At 46.4% G+C, this 17,008-nt stretch overlaps 1 protein-coding gene across 2 annotated transcripts in view; it reads left to right on the top strand.

Moving 5' to 3' along the window:
- Nucleotides 1-17,008, top strand: part of LOC126284187 (Krueppel-like factor 8) — a 1,008,191-nt gene that overhangs the window by 967,591 nt on the left and 23,592 nt on the right. For both annotated transcript variants that reach the window (XM_049982934.1, XM_049982933.1), the window contains one exon: nucleotides 14,459-14,869. In XM_049982934.1, coding sequence (XP_049838891.1) covers nucleotides 14,459-14,869 — 411 coding nt within the window. The remainder of the gene's footprint in view (nucleotides 1-14,458; nucleotides 14,870-17,008) is intronic.

The following is a 17,008-nucleotide window of genomic DNA, read 5'->3' as shown; positions in this document are numbered from 1 at the left end:
AACGTTTAAATCTGAAATAGTACTTGTGGCAGAGCAGTTTTCTGTACGAATGATATTTGAAATGCCCTGTTACAGTCTGCATAAATATCTGTGTATTCTCTATGTGTATAGCGTAGTATGTAGTATCGCCAAAATGACCTGTGCGATGCAGTGGGTAACGGCTGTCCGCAGCCTATGACAGGTTCATATGCACCACACCGTTCAGTGATCCTCTAATGTATGGACACGAAAAAAACCAGACGTCACTGAAGGTGGTACGATCATTAAGGAATTGGACAGATGGCAGGTCAATGTGTGTGGTTGGCCTGTATTGTTTGAATCAGGCATCTCGATATGGGCCCGCTGCAGGTTATTGAGTTGTAGTGGGGCAATGTTTCGCAGTGATCGTGCCTTAGAATAAAAATAGCCCTGTAACACGCTATCCGTTTAATGCATACAATATCCAAATCCTCTGATCATGTTGTGGCTTTTTTTTCTAGGCGTAATGACTTCGAGTGATCCAGGTAAGAGTTTTACTGGTGTTAACGTGCCCAGACAGGTAAAAATTATGAATTGTCGGTAACGAAATTGCTTGAAGAATGTCTGACAAGCGTTACAAAGAAATGGCCGCACCATACTTCTCTCTATACGTCACTGCATAGCTACGTTTGGGACATTCTGTATAATGACACAGAAGACATTTTACTTATTAATGTCCGTATCAGGTCAGTGGAGCTGCGTAACAGTATTGCTGATGGTAGTGCTATACGCGTTCTCCACAACGTGATGATATATTGAGGGAGACTGGAATTGATTAAGCCGTCTACTCCGTTTCTTACATCACCTTACTTGTCTCTCGCATATAGCTCTTCCATTGAATTTTTACAGCCGAGAAGTGAGCATATTGGCCGTGAGTGTGCTGATTTACAAATAACGTGGCCTTTGAGGAAGCCGTTGGTTGCAGAAAATAGGTACACTGTATTCCAACACATGGTACGTAGTACATACCGGTTCTTGTAAGTCGTTAGCATCAGTGTCGTAGTAATACCCGTAGTAACTCAGATATGTCGTACCGAGCGCTGCAGCGCACGCTGACTGTACAGTTGACGTATGGTGTAGACACCGATCTTCCATTCTCATCTCTACACTGCCAGCTAAATAACTGAGCGTCAAACAGCCTAGCTTGGAACGGTGCGATGCTGTCGGTTCGCGTTGGCCCGCTCGCGCTATGGCAGCAGCAGGTGTGGATTCGCATTCTGAATACATTCACACGCTTCACGTCAGTGTGCAGTATTGGGTTTACTTAGCGGGTCGGCAATAGCTTGATCACTTTAATGCGCAGCTGCACAATTTGTTTCTGACACTGAGCAGCGTAAAATAAACACCACTTCACGCAGGGAAAGAATGTACAAAGAAAAACGAATTACAACTCTTACTTTACTGGGCATAAACGTCGTTTGCAATTGACTGTGGAAAGCGGTGCGTGGGAAAGCAGAGCGCCATTACGACTGCGAACAAGATGGGGTGACCAAGCTCAGTCTGTGAGTGGTTATTGCTGTGGTTGCTGGTATGTAACAAGTAGCTGTCAGTCACTTTTGGTGTTCTGATCCAGGTTTACGTTGACACACCGGGTGTCCTTCCTGAGGGTCGTCACGTGCATTTTCTCTGATGCTTGCGTTTCGGTTTTTCGAAGGTGTAGCTCGAGTCAGCCCAACCAAATACTGCTCATCACGTCTTTCACGCGATGGTCAGTGTCAGTGGAAAGCATGGTTTGTTTCCAGTTAGAAACAAAATGACTTTTAAAGGTGAATTTAACGTGTTTAGTCTAGTGCGATATTCTTTTTTTCTGTATATGTTAAGAGGGACAGCAAAACCCGAAGGTAACCAGTACTCCAGCAGCGACTGAGCAGCGCTACTGCATGGCGGTAGCAGTCAGCACGGGCCATGGCGCTGCTGCGGCTGCCGAAGTACTGGTTATCCTTTATGTTCTGCCGTCGCTGTCAATACATATCGACAAAACTAACATCTCAAAGGACTAAAATGTGACCATTCTGTCGAATTGAGCGTAAGATTCCGCCGAAAAATCATTCTACATCTATATCCATACTCCGCAAGCCACCTGACGGTGTGTATCGGAGGGTACTTTCAGTACCTCTATCGGTCGGTAAGCCTCTGTGTGAGCTCTAATCTCTCTGATTTTATTCTCACGGTCTCTTCGCGAGATACACGTAGGAGGGAACAATATACTGCTTGACTCCTCGGTGAAGGTACGTTCTCGACACTTCAACAAAAGGCCGTACCGAGCTACTGAGCGTCTCTCTCCTGCAGAGTCTCCCACTGGAGTTGTATCTATCATCTCGGTAACGCTTTCGAGATTACTAAATGACCCTGTAACGAAGCGCGCTGCTCTCCGTTGGATCTTCTCTCTCTCTTCTATCAACCCTATCTGGTACGGATCCCACACTGGTAAGCAATATTCAAGCAGTGGATGAACAAGTGTAATGTAACCAACTTCCTTTGTTTTCGGATATTTCCTTAGGATTCTGCCAATGAATCTCAGTCTGGCATCTGCTTTACCGACTATCGACTTCATATGGTCATTCCATTTTAAACCACGCCTAATGCGTACTCGCAGATAATTTGTGGAATTAACTGCTCCAAGTAGCTGACCTGCTATATTGTAGCTAAATGATAAGGGATCTATCTATGTATTCGCAGCACATTACTCTTGTCTGCATTAAGATTCAATTGCCATTCCCTGCAGCATGTGTCAATTCGTTGCAGATCCTCCTGCATTTCAGTACAATTTTCCATTGTTACAATCTCTCGATATACCACAGCATCATCCGCAAAAAGCTTCAGTGAACTTCCGATGTTATCCACACGGTAATTTATGTATATTGTGAATAGCAACGGTCCTACGACACTCCTCTCAGGCACACCTGAAATCACTCTTACTTCTGAAGACTTCTCTCCATTGAGAATGACATGCTGCGTTCTGTTATCTAGGAACTCTTCAGTCCAATCACACAATTGGTCTGGTAGTCCATATGATCTTGCTTTGTTCATTAAACGACTGTGGAAAACTGTATCAAACGTCTTGCGGAAGTCAAGAAACACGGCACCTACCTGGGAATCCGTGTCTATGGCCCCCTGAGTCTCGTGGACGAATAGCGCGAGCTAGGTTTCCACGATCGTCTTTTTCGAAACCCATGCTGATTCCTACAGAGTAGATCTCTAGTCTCCAGAAAAGTCATTATACTCGAACATCATTTTGTTTGAAACGGGGAAGGAACCGACGCTTTCCATCAACACTGGGCATCGCACGAAAGACGTGACAGGCAGTGTTTCTTTGGGCCGACTCCAGCTACATGTTGCAAAAACGAAATAGTGAATATCTTCCGAAACACACGAGAAATTGTCAGACGATTCTCAGGAGGGATAGGCTGTGTATACAGCGCAAGTGATTAGCGATTTTATGTCCTATTAGAGCCGCCTGTTGGATGAAGGAAACATAACTGTCTGATACGACTGCGTGTGCGTGTGCGTGTGCGTGCGCCCTAGTATCTCTCACCCTGTTCTCGTGATGGCGGCCGGCCGTTGTGGCCGAGAGGTTCTAGGCGCTTCAGCCTGGAACCGCGCGACCGCTACGGTCGCAGGTTCGAATCCTGGCTCGGGCATGGATGTGTGTGATGTCATTAGGTTAGTTAGGTTTAAGTAGTTCTAAGTTCTAGGGGACTAATGACCTCAGATGTTGAGTCCCATAGTGCTCAGAGCCATTTTTTTCGTGATGCCGAAGTGGAATATGCGATGGTGATAAAGAGTTGTTGCACAGTCGTTCTCGAATACAGGTTGTCTGCATTTAGCCAACACGATTTCGCGAAATTTACTTCCCATTTCGTCCACGACTGACATTTGAAGTTCTCCGAGCACCTCTATTGGTACGATCGTGGCAGCGCGTCACTGGATTCGTTCCATCTCTGCTGTCAAGCCTTCTCGATGAGGACTTGAAACGCTGGAAATCTGCTCTCGATTGGCCTCAATGGCGTCATGTATGCGATTAATTTGCAGCGCTGCGGCCGTTAGTGACTGGTCAAATGGGTTGTGCATCGTGATTTGTGAGATGTTTAGTAGAGCGCTAGGCAGTGAGGGTGACAGAAGTCTGCGGCTGTGAAGCTGGGCCACCTCCGGCTGCGGCCGCGGCGTGCGTGCGGCGCGGCGGCCGTGTGGCTAAATGTCGATCACGTAGCGGCCGCGCGTGGCCAATCTGTAATGACGAGCAGGGCGCCCGCCGCGCAGCGGAGAGGAGAGCGGCTATCGGCCGCCCGCCCGCAGCCACGGGCCTCTGCGTGCAGCCAGCCGCCTTCCGCTGCCTGCTCCCTTGTCCAGAAACTAAGTTCATCCTCAAGGATGAACACCACCACCGCACCTTGTATCTGCTCCCTGCAACGAGTAACCGTGGCAGTCTCAAACCGAGTCCTCTCAGGAAGAGATGCTTCGAAGAAACGTCTGGGATTCGGATAGAATATCGGTACGTCTGCGACAGCATGCGCTGCCTAATATCTTCCAGAACGCCGCGCATAAAATCAGGATTTTTCCGGGTCTCATACCTCGGGTTCTGTTGGCGATAGGCAGGTAGGGTGAAGTGTTTTGGATAGCCCGTGGGGTAGGGACAATATCTATGACCAAGTCTCGTCTTACTGTATCTATCCTACGGTAAGGGGAGACCTTCTGAATATTACCCGCTTCCTCTATGTTAGGCAAATGGAGCAAATCGGTCGATTCCTTTTGCATGAGACGTAGTTTATGGTGCGCCTTAAGGCCTCATACTATTGAGATTAAGTAGTGAACTAAGCTGCTCAGACAGCCCGCCCGGTTGGCCGTGCGGTCTAACGCACGGCTTTTCGGGTGGGATTCGTGGCGAGGTCCGGTGAGCTGGCCAGTCTGTGGATGGTTTTTAGGCAGTTTTCCATCTGCCTCGGCAAATGCGGGCTGGTTCCCCTTATTTCGCCTCAGCTACACTATTTCGGCGATTGCTGCTCAAACAAATTCTCCACGTACGCGTACACCACCATTACTCTACCACGCAAACATGGGGGTTACACTCGTCTGGTGTGAGACGTTCCTGGGGGGGGGGGGGGGGTCTACCGGGGGCCGAGCCGCACAATAACCCTGGGTTTGGTGTTGGGCGGCGTAGCGGTGAAATGGACTGCGGTAGTCGTCGTGGAGTTGTAGACCACTGCGGCGGGGACGGAGCCTCTCCGTCTTTTCTAGGTCCCCGGTTAACATAACACAACATCACATCACATAAGCTGCTCAGACACAGTTGGCAGATAACCCAGTCAATAGAGACCGAGAGTTTCCAGTTCGACAGTTCGTGGAGACCACTCATATCCCGTCTGCACTCTCAGAGCGATTATTGCTCCCAGTCTTCGGTACCTGACAATCTGAGACATGGCATCCATTGTAATAATTAACCACATAATTTCCACTTGCTCGCTCGGCGCTTGCTAAATTTTATTGTTAGACGCACAGGTTTTATCTATGACTGCCGCTCCTGTGGCGACTGTCTTAGATGCATGCGCATTTTACTCCACAGTATCTCATTGTGTCTGGACACTCAGAGGAGAGTTTAGTCATCGACTCGCCTTCATGAAGACCGAAATATCTAAGGTGAAATATTGTTGTTCCATACGATGAAACGAGAACCAACTACGCCAAAAGCCTTGTTACAACCAAATGTGTGCTTTCTATCTTAAGCGCAGACAAACACGTCGCAATCTCAGTGCCTTACGGGAAAAAAATGCAGTTGTATTGATACGTCATACCCAAAATATGTAGATGCCACACGTGACCACGCACTGACACTCAAGCAACAGTGTTATAACATAAATCTGAAAGTGGAAGCCAGAAATAACATCCTGAGTTCGATAAAATGGTAGTACATGGGGCCGTAAGCCACAACCTCGAAGAATAACGGCATCATCAGTGTGTCATTCCGTAGCAGGCACACTATTCACGTCGAAGATGCGGCCGGACACTGAATGAGACGTGCAGGCTTTCTGTTGGCCTACAGCATTTGCCAATGTGCATTATCTGGCATACAGGCCTATTACTCCTCCGTAGATCCGTCGTGACGTGTAAAAGAACTTGATCACCAATCGTAACCACTGTACCATTCACCAATCGTAGCCAACGTACCACAGAGGTCCAGAACAAGCTTTGTTGGTTGGTTTCGGGAGTGAAGGGGCAAAACTAAGAGGTCATCAGTCCCTGAGAACAAGCTTTATGAGTACCAACAGAATCTTACAAATGACTCCATTGAGAGCAACATTGGAAATGTGGCATTTATTAGGCGTTACCGATCCTCATTGGCGTTAACCATCCTCGCCACCAAGGGAAGTGGACTTTTAGGCGAACTTCGAGTTGCCTACGTTGTAGAGTTGGCTAATATGGGTAACTCTCCAAACAATGGGTATTTCAAGACGTCACTGCAACTACGAATAATCCAGTAGTGTGGACCACTTACACTGCTACAGCCGTTGTCCCACGTCCTGCACTGAGCGAGATTGACTTCGGGCGGCTCCAGATGCACTTGAGGTTGTATGTAAACACGGATACCGCTGTAAAGGAAGATGTACCGGTAAAACAGGCATCGAAAAATGTAGCAGGCACTGCGAAATCAATACGTCCCGTGTTTTTTTCCTTTATTTATGCCATAAACATCATTACAAAGACACAAAAATATTGCACGGTACATAAAACAGGTTACACAATAAAGATAGTTCTTGCTTAAATAATAATTATAAAGAAACTATTTGCAAATGGCTCATGTACGTGGGACTGGCTTTCTGTTTCTTTCCCTGTGCACCAGACAATCTCTTTCCTAACGTTAATTCTGTCTAAGGGTTCTGCTGTTTTCATGATTTGGCCAATTTATTTTATAATAACTAGTGAACAAGACGGACAGACAAAAAAGAGGAAGTTATTTTGTCCACATTACATAGTAGTGTGGGCCAATACTCGTTGGTGTGTCGTTTTTCGTCTGAACATTGTTATACTTTTAATCCCTGTATTTAAAGCAATATATGATTTATTTGTTCATAACTTCTTTGTGAATTTCATTATGCTGCTATCTTTGTGAAGATATATCGTCCTAAAAGGTCAGAAATCTTGGGAAAACAACATTTGTGCAGCTATCAACTCTCGCTGATGTGTGGACTGTAATTTTAAGTTGTCTGGGGATGCCGTAGAAAACCCAAACCCGATTGACATGGAATTGTAAAATAAAGATTATTCTGGAACATCAGTGCTGTGCGTTTCAGTTTTTAATGTCCCTGTTACTCCAAGTACCGATTGAATATTCAGAAAATTTTATTTATTCATTTTAACTTCGCGGCTGGATGGCCTCCTTTCCGCCAAGTCGTCAATTATACATACCTAACGGGTGGAATCGTTGCGTCATTCGTTGCGCCATCCGTCTGCGAATCGTATAAACTTTATGTTGTCCATTGCCTGGTTTTAAATGTCTTTGCATTGTACATTGTGAGACGGAGTTTGGGACTCAGCCCTATATTTGCCTGATCGAGGGGGTAAAATCGCCTAAGAACCATAACTCAGGCTGGCCGGTGTAGCAGCCAGCGGACGACAATCTGCAGCGCAGGTTCGATTCTGGTGAGGGGCATCTCCATGTCTCGCTAGGTAGCCGTTAAGCTTTACATGCACGCCTATGTACCCCAGTCAGCACATGCAATAAATTAACGAGAAAATACTCCAGGTGTTATCGTGACTGTTATTACACCACCCACGTCTTGCAGAGAGGAAGCAGGCGTAACAGCACGCACATCTGAAACAGGGCTACCTTACAACTTGGTTCTTTTTGTGTCATTGAATCCAGGGATTACTAGTGGGAACTCCAGCCCTGTCAGCGTCGACGAAGACGTGAACTGTGCTTGCGACTGCCTCTCATCTCCCTAAGCGGAATCGGACACACTAACCGGCAGTCAGTATGCGCAGCCATGTATACTACTGTGCGCTACTGCGAGTTGTAACGGAGCCTGCGTCGGGCAGCTGACAGCAGGAATCCGCTGCTTGGGTATGCGCGAAGCGCTGGCGCAGCGTGCGCCATGCGAATGCCAACTTCTCTACAACAAACTCCAGGCTGTCCTATCTGTTTCTGCTGAATTCGCCGGCGCCGTATATATCACTAGGTAACGCTCTGACAATACAAAGTTCTCCACTATCCGTCCAGCCAACGTCATATGCGCAATTGAGTCTTTAGCGAAGCGGTCCAGAAATTAGCATTTGACCCTTCTATCGTCAGGAACTTCCCTGCCCCCTCTAGTGGATAGTTTCACTCGGGTTTACTGGTTCGCTTATCTTTAAGATTTTTAGCGTTTCACAGTTCACTATTCTTGTAAGACTTAAATGGCACGTGAAATGTAGTCGCAGCAATCGGATAATGGTTCAAATGGCTCTGAGCACTATGGGACTTAACATCTTAGGTCATCAGTCCCCTAGAACTTAGAACTACTTAAACCTAACTGATGGTTCAGATGGTTCTGAGCACTATGGGACTTAACATCTGTGGTCATCAGTCCCCTAGACTTAGAACTACTTAAACTAACCTAAAGACATCACACACATCCATGCCCGACGCAGGATTCGAACCTGTGACCGTAGCAGTCATGCGGTTCCGGACTGAGCGCCTTAACTTAAACCTAACTAACCTAAGGACATCAAACAACACCAAGCCATCACGAGGCTGAGAAAATCCCCGACCCCGCCGGGAATCGAACCCGGAAACCCGGGCGTGGGAAGCGAGAACGCTACCGCACGACCACGAGATGCAATCGGATAATGATGCGGGGATTATATTAGGAAATGAGACAGTGAAAGAATTAGATTAACTCTGCTATTTACACAGCAAAATAATTGATGATGGCTGAAGTAGAGAGGAAATATGAAGCAAAGATTGGCATCAGCACGAAAAGAGTTTTCTGAAAAAGAGAAAATTACCGTATTCGAAAATAATTGTAAATATTAGCTAATGTTCTCTGAAAGTTTTGTGTAGTGTGTAGCTTTGCACGTACGTGGAATGTGTTGAGAAGGGAGTAGAAGCTTTTGAAATGTGGTGCTACTGAAAATTAGACGAATGTTTAAGTGCTTTGAGCTGGTCCAGGGACATGTGGGTTGCAGTAGTTAGGCAGAAGTGAAGAGGCCTGCGTGTATATAGTAGTGGGGAAAGCTGCATCAAACCAGTCTTCGGACTGAACAAGACAACAGCGTGGCATTCGATATATGAAGGTGACTTCTACACACAACGGCTGTGTTGGCGAGCCAGTAGCCAAGCTTAATTTGAGAAGCTCTTGGCGCTCTCTCTACGGAAAGCTTCGACACACAGATTCGACCTTCCTTTCCCAGACGATTCTAGTACAAAAAGAGTCGTCTTCTTCCAGATGTTGCTTGATTCCTTCATTCTGTTGTAAAGCAAAAAGGAAACCTGGACAGTTCTAAACCTACTCCAAGCACATTACTTATGCAAAATTCGCGGAATGGCCGGTAACATGCTATATAACAGAGGAACTATTGCAAAATAATATCAGTGATCACTACATTTATAAGGGTCTCATGTCCAGCATACATTTCGTGCGCCACAGTGAATGTTGCATTTTTGGACAACTTCTTTTGCAGGAAATCCAGTGCGTCTTTCTTCCTTCTTCGGAGAGGAAAGTAAAATGAAGTGGGAGACACTTTACTTACCATTCCATCTTTCCCCCAAGGGGCTCAGCTCGTCGTAGAGCTGATTTCATCGCCAGAATCGCGCAGAACTTGGACGGGTTGAATTTATAGACTCTTATGCGTAACAGTCCCAATGATTGAGTGAAATAAGATTATCGATATCCGAGCCCTCCGTTCACGAAAGTAACGCTTGAACTTCCAATTCTGATTTAGATAGTAGCTGGTTAAGTTTTCAGATCATTCTTGGTTTTATGAAGAACGCGCTATTTGTAATAGTTATAATGCACTTGTTTTGTTATTGTTGCTTAATAAGCAACTCTTTTCATTCCTATATAGTGATACAGTGATGGAACTCGTTCTTGAGTCACAGTGAAATGACACTGCACAAGACAGCGCTCTCCTGTCGTACCAGCTTGTGCATTCCGAATGTCGAATTACAAGTTTCCGTGACATGGTTTCGGCTTTCTGTCTTCTAGCATTGTTCGAACTGAACAGTTGCCCACTGACCTCGCCTTCAACGACATTCATGACGGGTAACAAGATAAAATTAACAATTTTCAGGACGCTACAACGACTCTCAGTGCCATACATTTGTATCCGCAGCTTATGTAGTTGTGCAGCAAACTTTCCATGTCACTGAATATATTACGTCAGATTAAAGATGTAGATACCGGTGGAGGATGCGTAGCGTACAACTTGCTGCAGAGGCTAAAGTGTTGTCGGAGAAATATTCAGCTATTTCATAGCAGTTTGCGTTGCCAGGTACAATTTCACGGCCGGATAAGAAGCAGGCGCTCGACTTGCCGCAAAATGTGGAGCGCCGTACATAACTTGAAACGGTTGCCGCTAGTCGCACTTATGAATCATGAGTCTGCAGAGGCAGAGCCAGTCCTAGGAGCACCTCCGCTCTCTCTCTCTCTCTCTCTCTCTCTCTCTCGTTAGTGCGCGCGCCAACACACACACACACACACACACACACACACACACACACACACACACACACACCTGATGCCCATGGCCATTATTTATACGTGTGCCTCCGCGCTATCGATCTCAGCCCGGCACAGTGGCGCTTGGAACGCCTGCGCTATCGATAGTCCTGCAGGTTTAGAATTCGCCATGCTTGCCGCCGAAGCCACACTGCAAGTACTCCGCCCATCCGATAATGACTTCTTGTTGTTAACTGCTGCTGTTGCTGCTGCAGAGTGCCAACCGATAGTTCGTGCTCGCCTTTCACTACCACGTCGCATTCTTCTCCATAATCCATGTGGCCTCGTCCACACGATAATGATACACCTGTGTTCTCGCGGATGACGATCATTCTGAAGTTTGTCTGGTCGTGTGAGGTGCGCGTCTAGTAACCATGATGAAGCTTAGCCCTATTTCGTTCCATTGTTTCGCTGCTCGACCACATAGTTGACAGGATGAGTGGACCTTTAGGTTCAAAATAGTTCAAATGGCTCTGAGCACTATGGGACTCAACATCTTAGGTCATAAGTCCCCTAGAACTTAGAACTACTTAAACCTAACTAACCTAAGGACACCACACACACCCTTGCCCGAGGCAGGATTCGAACCTGCGACCGTAGCGGCCCCGCGGTTCCGGACTGCAGCGCCAGAACCGCACGGCCACCGCGGCCGGCGGACCTTTAGGGGCTTCATAGTTTGCTGTTTTGAGTTAGAATTCAGGCTTTGCGACGACGTAGTTAATGTGTGTGTGAAATCTTATTGGACTTGAGTGCTAAGGTCATCAGTCCCTAACCTTACGCACTACTTAACCTAAATTATCCTAAGGACAAACACACACATCCATGCCCGAGGGAGGACTCGAACCTCCACCGGGACCAGCCGCACAATCCACGACTGCAGCGCCCTAGACCGCTCGGCTAATCCCGCGCGGCCATAGTGAATGATTTATTGCGCAGTAACTATGAGGACATGTCACGCAAGTAAAAAGACGATGTAGTTAACGATTTATTGTGCAATAACTATGAGCACATGCCACACAACTAAGAAGATGTAGCACAAACTATCAGTCGAGAAGCAATCCGTGTAAGTTACATTTGTATTACTTGCCAAAAGCACCTTTGCCGTTTGCCAGAAGATAGCGCAGTCACGTTTTTTGACCGACAATGAGGGAGGGAGATAGCAACAGCGTACGTGTCGATATTTTCCGACACGCGCTGCTGTCAGAGAAGTATCACTGCTAAATTTTGAAATCCAGTCCAAAAACAGCTATGAATTTGTTCGCAGAGTTAATTCAGTTTGAATGTTCACGCTTAACATAATGCCTAATAGAAGTTTTTCTATGTCGTCAGTTCATTGTTTATTCGAGGCCAATCGTTTCCACTTTAGCGGCGATGGCTGAATCTCGGATATCTCGATATTGTATCGTTCCTTCCCTTTTTTGCCAACCACAGACCTTACAAAATTTTGGAATGTTGCATGCGTATTCCGCCGCCTTTTCCCTCGACACTGTCATTCGTATTTTACTTCCAACATCAGAAAACTTCACGGCGTTTATAACAAATCATCAGGCTTGTTACGCGAAGATGATGTCCGCGTGGTACCAAAGTGCAGCATCCATTACGTGAGAGTGCAACGTCGCTTCACCAATGCGTACTCCTGTGAGTAACGTACTTCTCGCTACCGCTGATGAAATAATTTATTGTGGCGAGTTATACTTCCAGGTGATCAATCCGTGTGCGTCTGATGAAATGGAAAACATCGTGTCATTGTTACAGTTCTTTCCATTTCTATTCCCGTCTATTAGGCCCATATCAGTAGCATCACGCGTGATGATGTCTGCCGGCCGGGGTGGCGGAGCGGTTCTAGGCGCTACAGTTTGGAACCGCGTGACCGCTACGGGCATGGATGTGTGATGTCCTTAGGTTGGTTAGGTTTAAGTAGTTCTAAGTTATAGGGGACTGATGACCTCAGATGTTTAAACCATTTGATGATGAAATAATCAGGACAACACAAATACCCAGTCCCCAGACAGAGAAAATCTCCAACCCGTCCGGAAATCGAACGCGGGACCCCGTGATCCAGAGGCAGCAGTAGCTGTCCACCGCTCATCGTCTGAGATGTGGATCGGTAGACCGTTGCTAGGTGAGATAGCTCTAACATTTTTTGTGTGAAATAACTTGTTTCTAACTTGTTATTGTTCACACATTTTTTATAAATTAGTGACAGTGTTGTTCTTACACATTAAAGTTTGTAAAAGTAAGTTCTGTCACCATATAATCGTAAACACGTGACGTTGTCTTTAAAGTGGAGTACGTGAGTAGATCAGTACAGCTGATGCTCACTGCACAACAGAAGCACAATTAATTGACGACCAACTCATTTGCGCTGTAACTCAAACAACTGATGAGAACGAGAAAGATGATGACGCCAAAGAACACAATGAATCTGCGGTTCGAATATCACATGAAGGTGCTAAAAATGCGTCTGGCATATCCCATCAGTTCATCGAACGAAGCTCTAGGTCCACCCCAATAGTCTGGAAATTAAGAAGTGGCGGAAAATAGCGGCAAAATCAATGTTGTCGTCTGCTAAGCAAAAGAACATTACAGATATTTTTCGTCCTGCTTAAAGACTGAACCTTTTTTTACTATGTGTTTTCTCATGTTTTAAACAGTTGAGCGCAAATCAGCTGCGTGTCAGTGGAGTACTGTAATAACGTATGTACAGATGTTAAAGTTTCACTCACAGCTACAATATATTTTGCCAGTGGCATTGGCGCAGTGGTAACACCAGTTCCCGTCAGATCACGGAGGTTGTGAGCTGTCGGACTTGGCTAGTACTTGGAAGGGTGACAGTCCAACTGTCGAACGCTGTTGTCAAGTGGGGTGCACTCAGTCCTTGTGACGCCAATTGTGGAGTTGCTTGTCTGGTGACGCCAATTGAGGAGCTGCTTGACTGAGAAGTAGCGGCTGCGGTCACGAAAACTGACAACGACCGGGAGAGCAGTGTGCTGACCACATGCCCGTCTAATCAGCATTTAGTAACGCCTATCGTCTGAGGATGATACGGCGGGCGGGCGGGCGGTCGGTACCGTCGTGCGTTTCGAGGGGTGTTCCGACGGAGTTAAAAATGTTTTCCTGTACGATACAGACGGGTTTTAAAGTACGAGCGCTACTGTACGTTACACTTCCGTGTAAGATTACTTAGTGTGTGCATGTGTTCGTCTTGTTCCTATTTTAACATGGAACAATATTTTAGACCGTATTCCACAGGTGAAATTAAATTTGTACTCTACTGTATTGTGATGTTGTGGGTCAACGGAAGCGTTCCTCTGATAATCCGACCTTTTTGCGTTCTGTTTGCAAGACATTTTATATATAGTATTCACATGTACCTTTGACTGCACCTGCAAAAGTATGTCATTTTACGACACACAGTTCAGGATATACGGCCTAATAAACATTGAGTGGCATGAGAAACTAGCTGTCCCTGAAAACGGAGCACAGATTAACCACGCTATACGAGTATACAGTGTTTGATACTGAGAGCACTTTGCGATTATCAAGAAACTTTAAACATGCACCTTTTCTAAACTTATTATTTCTTCCATACGTAACATCAAATATGTAACGCATTAATTCATTCGTAAGGTGATCAGACGTTTGAAGCCGTCTTGTACGGAGAGTTCGATTCGTTAAAGAGTATGGTTGTTCACCGGTAAGAACAGAACAGAACAGACGTCTGAGTGGGGACTCTGCTTGCGTTCCAGACGCGTCACCTCCGCGCGGCAGCGAGTCTGCGGGCGTGGCGAACGGCGCCGTGGCGTCGGCGGCGACGACGACGGCGCTGCCGCGGCCGCAGCAGCCGCCCCCGGCGCCGCAGCGGCTGAAGGAGTCGTCGCTGGCGTTCCACCTGCCGCCGCGCATCGCCGCCTCGTCGGCGCCGTCGCCGTCCCCCGCGTCGGCGGCGTCGCGGCAGCACAACGGGCGCGCCGCCTCCGGGTCGCCGCCCGCGCTGCAGCAGACGCCGGCCGCCGCCGCCGCCGCAGCCGCCTCCATCGCCTCCGGAGACTACGGCGACAGCCTCCGCCGCCGCAAGGTCCACCGCTGCGACGTCGCCGGCTGCGACAAAGTCTACACCAAGAGCTCCCACCTCAAGGCGCACAAGCGCACGCATACAGGTACCACACCACTTCTTCTCTCTCACTTTCAAGCGCTAATGCCGAGCGAGATGGTGGGACTATCATTCGGGAGGACAACGCTTGAAATGCCCTTCCGACCAATGAGATGTAGGTTTTCCTTAATTTTCTTATATCGCTTAAGGCAGATGCAGGGATAACTCCTATCAAAGGGCACAGTCGATTTCCTTCCCCGTCCTTCACTGGTCTGCTCAGTCTCCAATGTCCTCATTGTAGACGAGACGCTAAACACTAATCTTCCTTCATGTTTCATGCACCAATCGCTTGCTGACTTGAGTAACGGTATCGATGGAAGTCGAACGACCCTGAGTAACGGTATCGATGGAAGTCGAACGACCCTATTCGCTACCGACCGCATCTTCAAACGTGCCAGCCAGTAGTTCAGTATGTCTGCGTCCTCGTAAACGAAAGCAAGAGGAACAAACAGAGTTATAAAAATAACAGAAATGTTATATGTAATCGAGTTTGAAATTGTTTAAATTTATTAATATGGTCACTGATCCCACAATTTTAGATTTCCAGAAGGCTTTTTGACACCGTTCTTGCCGGCCGGGGTGGTCGAGCGGTTCTAGGCGCTACAGTCTGGAACCGCGAGACCGCTGCGGTCGCAGGTTCGAATCCTGCTTCTGGCATGGTTGTGTGTGCTGTCCTCAGGTTAGTTCGGTTTAAGTAGTTCTAAGGTCTAGGGGACTGATGACCTCAGAAGTTAAGTCCCATAGTGCTCAGAGCCAGGGACGAAAGCGCCACGTGTATGATGGAGTACCAATCTTTAAAACAAAAGTCTATTTCGTTGCCGTAGCATCTTACCATGAAATTTCAGTCACCAACTTCCTCCACAGAATGTGAAAATATGTCGTTCTCTCCAATCTACACAAAGAGAAATGATCATTATAATAAAATTAGAGAAAATGGAGCTCTCGCGGAAAGATTTAGGTGTTGGTCTTTCCGCGCGCGCTGTTAGAGAATGGAACGGTAGGGAACTAGCTCGAAGGTTGCTGAACCCTATACCAGACACTCAGTCATGAGTTGGAGAGTAATAATATAGATGTGGATACGACACTATCTTCCAGCTTTTATCGACACAGCCACTCCCGTTACTCTGTGTGCCTAGAGTCTGCTTATACTGCAGAAGTAATATTCATTCGCGTTCATTTCTACTTTCTTAGACTAATGTCTCTCACCTAACCAGTTTGTCCGGTCATTCACGCGCTCGGGGTTCCGTGTAATCTTAATTATGCATGTAGACAGTTCGTCCATCCAGGGAATTGAGAATCTCGACGATTTTCGCGTGTCATCGAAATCGATACTGGCAAGGTATCGGTACCGGGAATCCCAAGACCGTACCAAAATCTGTTCAGTAGTTCCTCATACTACTGTGGACATGTAAAAGAAAGCGATCAGGAGATTTCACTTTATATATGTAAAGCGAGAAGATTTAATAAAATATTTTTTATTTACTTACTTAAACATGACTATAACTTACATTTTTTTGTTTGCATGTAGTAATATTTTTCTGTTCTGGTTTTGACGGATAATGATTACAGTGTAACTTACAATGCCAACAATGGTATTTTATATGATGTAATTACACTTTAACAGTTTTCGATTTTTTTTCCTTTCTTGTGATGTGAAACCTTGCTTCCTCGCGAATTTAATGATTGTGGGGCAACGTTAAGAACCCTATAGGTTTTGATGAGTAAGATTGCGGGTATCAAAAATATGTGTCGTAAGTGGACATGTCTTTTAATTGCAGTGACTTTTTGTTGTTGTTGTGGTCTTCAGTCCAGAGACTGGTTTGATGCAGCTCTCCATGCAAGCTTCTGCATCTCCCAGTACCTACTGCATCTACATCCTTCTGAATCTGTTTAGTGTATTCATCTCTTGGTCTCGCTCTACGATTTGTACTCTTCACGCTGCCCTCCAATCTTCAGCATTCTTCTGTAGGACCACATTTCGAAAGCTTCTATTTTCTTCTTGTCTAAACTATTTATCGTCCACGTTTCACTTCCATACATTGCTACACTCCAAGCAAATACTTTCAGAAACGACTTTCTGACACTTAAACCTACACTCGATGTTAACAAATTTCTCCTCTTCAGAAACGTTTTCCTTGCCATTACC

This window comes from Schistocerca gregaria, chromosome 8 (genome assembly GCF_023897955.1).
Source record: "Schistocerca gregaria isolate iqSchGreg1 chromosome 8, iqSchGreg1.2, whole genome shotgun sequence".
NCBI lineage: Eukaryota > Metazoa > Arthropoda > Insecta > Orthoptera > Acrididae > Schistocerca > Schistocerca gregaria.
The sequence above is the reverse complement of the archived record's forward strand: the minus strand, read 5'-3'. Positions and strand labels throughout refer to the sequence as shown.